The 5,759-nt window shown below is 40.6% G+C and overlaps 1 protein-coding gene across 2 annotated transcripts in view; it reads left to right on the forward strand.

Annotated features, from left to right (window-relative positions):
• Positions 1–5,759, forward strand: part of NMNAT3 (nicotinamide nucleotide adenylyltransferase 3) — a 21,221-nt gene that overhangs the window by 8,335 nt on the left and 7,127 nt on the right. For both annotated transcript variants that reach the window (XM_027884369.1, XM_027884368.1), the window contains exon 2: positions 264–400. In XM_027884369.1, coding sequence (XP_027740170.1) covers positions 292–400 — 109 coding nt within the window. In that variant the 5' untranslated portion in view covers positions 264–291. The remainder of the gene's footprint in view (positions 1–263; positions 401–5,759) is intronic.

Genomic DNA, 5,759 nt, shown 5'->3' on the forward strand with positions numbered 1-5,759 from the left:
CAATGACAATATGAATTTCTAGAAGTACTTTGTAGCCATCTCTGTACATGGGGAAAGAGAATGTGTTGATGTTCTCCTCACTAATAACAAAGAAGGTGTTTCTGAGCAGGGACTCACTGTGTGCTGTGATGATACACTGGCCTGATCTCCTGCTGTGTCACTGATGCTCCACGAATACACAGTTCTGCTTCTTTTAGATTAGGAAGGGGCAGGGGCTTCTCTTTGTCAAGTTTGTCTTTTATTTTAATTTTTGTTCTCTGTAGGGTGAAGTTTTAATGTTTTGCTGTCAGGATGAAGAGCAGGATCCCTGTCATCCTTCTGGCCTGTGGCTCCTTTAACCCCATCACAAACATGCACCTGCGGCTGTTTGAGCTGGCCAGAGATCACCTGCACCAAACAGGTCAGTGAGGTGGGGACAGGGTCACACACACAGGGCTGTGCTGGGGAAAGGAAGAAAGATTTTCAGTACTTGCCTGGATAAGCTCTCCGTTTATGTCTGGCTTCATTTTAATTCTCTTTGCTGATCACTTAATATGAGGCGTTCCTGGCATGTTCAGTGTAGGAGGGGTAGCATTGCCTCTTCCTTCAGCTCAGGGTGGAAACAAGTACAATGAGAGTTCATGCAAGTAAAGTGAAAGTTTTATTGTCACTTTTAGGATCATATTCATGGAACTGGCTGAGCCTTGTGAAGGAGGATGCTTAATAATTCTGAGACTTAGGAGAAACATTTATGTTCAGATTTCATGCTTTTATGGTACACTGTGTTTTAGTAAGAAGTGTTACAGGTAGCAGTTCTGACAGCCAGGTGAAACTGGAGAAAAGGTGAAACATTAATTATTCATTATCCATCTTCACTAAGGGGCACTTTTTCCATTCTAGGAAAATAATTTGTTCATAAAGGAAATAAAAAAAGTGAGATGTCAGCGAGATAGAACATTTTGTCTACAAAGGAGAAAGTGGGTAACATCAGGAACTTAAGCAAGAACCAGAAGAGCCACTGAGAGGCATTGAACTCTAAGCTTGATCAGCTCCTTACTTGCTGAGGGGGTTTTCTTGTTTGGTTGGTTGTTTTTTTTTTTCATTTGGCAGCTAAAATACGCATTTATGTTTCTGGAAGCAGTTGTGAGGGAATTGTAGTTTATTGGAATCTGATAGAAGTTCTCAGGGAGGTGGTTCAGTAGGAACCTGAACAGCAAATAATAGTAAAAGGAATTTGGCTGTAAAACTGAGGCAGGGGAGAGAATGTGGTAACCCACTGATACCACTGGGCAGTAAATGCAGCAACTACCTACTCTCTGTATACTGTGAGAATACCTTGACCCTCACGAGGAAGAATTGCAGAGCTGGCTCAGAGGACAGCCTCTACAAGTCTCTGTTGTCCTAAAACTTTAATATTATTTTGTTGCTCCTGAAGGACTGGGTTAAAAAGATATTTTACTTGACTTTTTCTCACTGTAATTTTGTAACTGATTCTGCCGCCCAGGTGTGCAAGGAGTAGAAGGGTAATGTGAGACCAATTGGTAATTCTGTTTAAGTCATATATTATAGTCCAGTAGCATTTCATTACTTTGGAAAAAGAACTGAACTGGGAAATGAATTGGGATGCTGTCTGAATCACAATTCATTGTCGAGTCTGCTCCAAAATGTGTGTAATGAGACTCCACCCCTTACTCAGAGAAGGTTACTTAAAGAAGTCTGGTAAAAATCACACTAAAAGTGAAATGGAAATTGTGCATTCCATTGCATCTCTCCAATGTCAGTGCTTAGTTCTGGATAGGGTGTGACTTGCGTTTTGCCTTCTTAGTTTAATGTGTGAGGACTTACTAGTGTTAGGGCTTTGTGCATTAAAGAAACCCTTCACTTGTGTCTGGGTTGCCTACAGTGCAAAGCAAGAATCCTCGGTTACCCATCACAGGCAGAGGTGACTTTACTTGAAGTATCTGTAAGTGCAGGTTTGTGTGTTTTTATACAAAAATTCCCTCACGATTTTAATCCTATTTCCAGTTGTGCCAATACGCAGGGAAGGAGGGAGGAAATTGGAGCTTGTTTGCTGAGAAGCACCTGCTGCAGAGTGGGAGCTGCTAGTGGGGCTGGAGAGCAGTGGTGATGCACGGCCAGAGTTTGTTCCACCTGAGGGAGGAATTAACCATGGCAAGGGGCCCTTACCCAGGCTGTGGGAATGGCTTCAGTTTGTCCTGTCCCAGGAGCTGTCCCTTACCAAGGGGACTGCAATGATGAGGTGTGAAGTGGCTTGGCTGCAGCTCCCTGCAGTCACCAACCCTGGGAGTGTTTGAAAGGCGAGTAGATCTGGCACTGGGGGCATGTCATGGTGATGAACTCGGTAGGGCTGTGTTAATGGTTGGACTCAACGATCTGAGAGGACTTTTCCAACCTTAACGATGCTGTGACTTCAGAGTCAGGTTTTGCTGTCAGGAATGACCTGACTATCCCTGATGTGCATCCTGACTGACAGCTCCAGTAATTCTCTCTGCCAGCTTTTTGTACATCACTTCAGTTTCAAATGCTGCCTGATCTTATTTTTCATACATCCCTATTTCAAGTAGGAAATTTTATTGAGTTTCTGTAACTTTAAGCAGTTTCATTGCCACACGTCAAGTAATTTATCCTCTCTCTGCTAATATCAGCCAACAAATATTGTCATGCTGCTTTTTAAATACAGCATGCGCCTGGATGACTAAGGATTCTCTTTACCTGGATTTTGAGTCTACTCCTGCAAATTTGATGCCTTACCCATCCTCACACACAGCTAAAATTTTCTGAAATTCAATCCCTTGTTTTAAAATCGTTTCTTGAAACTTGTAGTTTCCTTTTTCTGAACGATGCATTCCTAGATGGACGAAGTGTAGGTGTGTTTCTGTTCCACAAGTTCTGTTGTCTTACTGTAAAACCCAGCAGAATAAAGGGTGAGCATCCCCAGCTTGCAGTGGTATTTGTGTTACCTCTGTGTTTGCCTTTGGAATCACAACCTCCTGTATTGTAACACCACCAGAGACAACCATTGCTTCCCAGTCATGTTACGTGGACGAGAGTATTTGAGAACAAGGTGTCTCATGAGTAGAGCTACAATATTTTATTACTCACATTGTTACTTTCAAAACGGTGGCTTTATCCATCCTTTTCAGGGAAATACTCATTTTCATAGACACTCCTTTTTGTCCAGATCTAGTGAACACCGTAGAAGTGAAGCTGTATTTTGAGATCTCGATACGAAAGGTTTACTGTGGATGTGCTGTGTGGAGATGGTTTGAGGACTGATCACTGTGCATGCTCAGTTACTCAGCTGCTGGAGGAGTTCCTGGAGCCACAGTGTGTTTCGGTGGCTGGCTGTGTGTGTAGGTAAATCTGCAGCTCCGGGCCCTGCAGCTCGCTCAGCCAGGTGCTCTGAGTTGTGTCTGTGTGGTGCTCCCGTGGCTCCTGTCACTGCAGCGTTTGCACAGCTCATCGAACTCACCACCTTATCCTCCCTGCCCTCTGCAGTGGAGAAGGCAAAGCCATCCATCCTCTGGAGAACTCTCCTCAAAGACTGTCCATTAGTGCTCTGATGTATTCTCTGTGTGTGTTCACTTCCAATGCAACAGTTTCTGAATTGGTTACCCCTTTGATTTTCCTTCTGTTGAATTCCCTTCACAGAAGGTCACTGAACACGAAGTAAAAAAAACTCTTGCTTATTGTCATTTCCTTTTTCATGCTTGGCAATCCCTACATACATGTCATGGGAGGGTAAGCATAGGATATTTTGATATTTAATCTGAACAAAGATGTTAGATATCCCTCCATCCACCGGAGTTAATTATAACCTATAAATAAAATTAACGTTTTAGTTTAAATGGAACGATGACAAATTCATGTATTTGTTTTCCCAGCATTAGTAGGCTGAGAGTTCTGGGAGGATAATTGCGGTTTTCTTGTGGGTTCAAGGGAAACCACTGCTACTGCTTCAATACAGAATTTTGTCCTGTGATTTTAATCTCTGTGTAGTCACACACAGAAGGCTGATAAAAGAAATTAAATAGTCCAGTAACTATCTGTATTTGTAAAAGCAAGCGTGCCAGTAGCTGTTTCAATGAAGAAATGAAAACTTACATTTTCAACAAATGCCTTGTTTCAACAAGACACTTCAGGATGAAAGAAAATACCATTCCAGAGAAATAGAATTTGCAGATAATTCTGTACAAAGAAAGGTTTAAAGCTACCTGTAATAATTCATGGGACAGAGAGGAGAATTGCAGTGGACATTAAGAAGAGCCCAAGGTGACAGAATTTCATGATTTCCTCTTTGCATGCCTGCCAGAACTGAGGGGCATATTTGAATAGGCGAGCTTTCAAATTACTGAAGAGGACATAAGTTATTAGGAGCCAGCAATAAAATGTTTTGCTATGTTTTGACAGCTCGAGCTTGTAATTTTGGGTGGAAGGCTCTCATGGGCATCTTGTTTGCACAGTGTGGGTTACTCAGCTGTGAATCATCTCAGACACTTCCTGTGTTTGACTATCAAGTGTTACCAACCTTCATTTTTCTCTTCTAGTTGTTTTCATTTCTGCTTTGGAACAAGCTGATAGGGGCTCAGAAGCCCTTAGCCCATTTATGCAGTTCTAGGCCAGGCTACAGACTGAAATCGTGACAGCTCACAGGGATATGACAGACTCACATCGTTCTTGGTTAACATGAGCTCACAGAAATTTAATTTTTACACTTGATATATTAATTTAAAATATAAGGGAACAATTTATGTCTGGAGGAACTGAAAAGAAAGAAACTGAAATGTGGAAAATAAAATTATTGTGTACATACTATTGACTTTAAACTGTACCTTGTTTCCCTTTAAATGAGAAATTACTTCAAACTGTAATTTCTTTCCCTTTAAATGACAATTTTTTATAGCTCTGTATAGTATCAGACTACCAGAGAATAATTGTTGTTCATAAATCAAGTGAAATTATTTCCAATTTCAGATCAAGAGATGGACTTAATTATATGCTCATCTTTGCACATTTCTGGAAAGTTTTATCTTGCTCATTTTGCCTGCAGTGAGAATGTTTCAAAACAGAGGATGAACTGACATCTTAAGAGGCTGCACATCTCACTGAATTTTAATACTATTTTTTAAGTCCAACTCCATGAAGTACTTTTGAAAATTTTACCCTATTGCATCAAAATAAATGTGAAGTGACTGGATTGCCAGTATCAGAAATTATGAGTCCAGGGGTACTGTTTTCATTACAAACAATAGAGGTAACATGCTGCATTTAATTTTCTTTGTTAAAACAACTGAATTAGAAAAAAAGAAGATTATTTTTTTCCCTTCAGTGCCATATTTAGCATAGCTATTTAAAATGCAAGTGTTACATTAGAAATAATTTGGTTCAGTTGAGACACCCTTCCTCTCCTCTCCGTTTCTTGAGGGTTGCAGCTAAAAGTAGTGCCTGACAGTTTATCAAATGAGAACTACATTTTCGTTTCCTGATTTGAGGACAGAGCTGCAAAATCTAACAAAAAGTGCCTGTTCTGTTAATGGTTACATGATGTTACAGGAGTAGAAAAATATGGGCATATTTTGAAATTTAATTAACATGATCAGCCAGATAGAAGGGGACTTCAGTGTCTGCTAAGCTGGTGTTTGTAAGTCTCATTTTAGACTCCATTAGCCCCATCTTTGTTCTTGAATCTTCTGATGTGTCTGAGTCACATTAATCACAGCTGCAATAATATGCCATAATTCTTGCTTTAACCCAAGAAG

This window comes from Empidonax traillii, unplaced genomic scaffold, assembly GCF_003031625.1.
Source record: "Empidonax traillii isolate 1590-97213 ecotype Southwest subspecies unplaced genomic scaffold, ASM303162v1 scaffold143:size1492093, whole genome shotgun sequence".
NCBI lineage: Eukaryota > Metazoa > Chordata > Aves > Passeriformes > Tyrannidae > Empidonax > Empidonax traillii.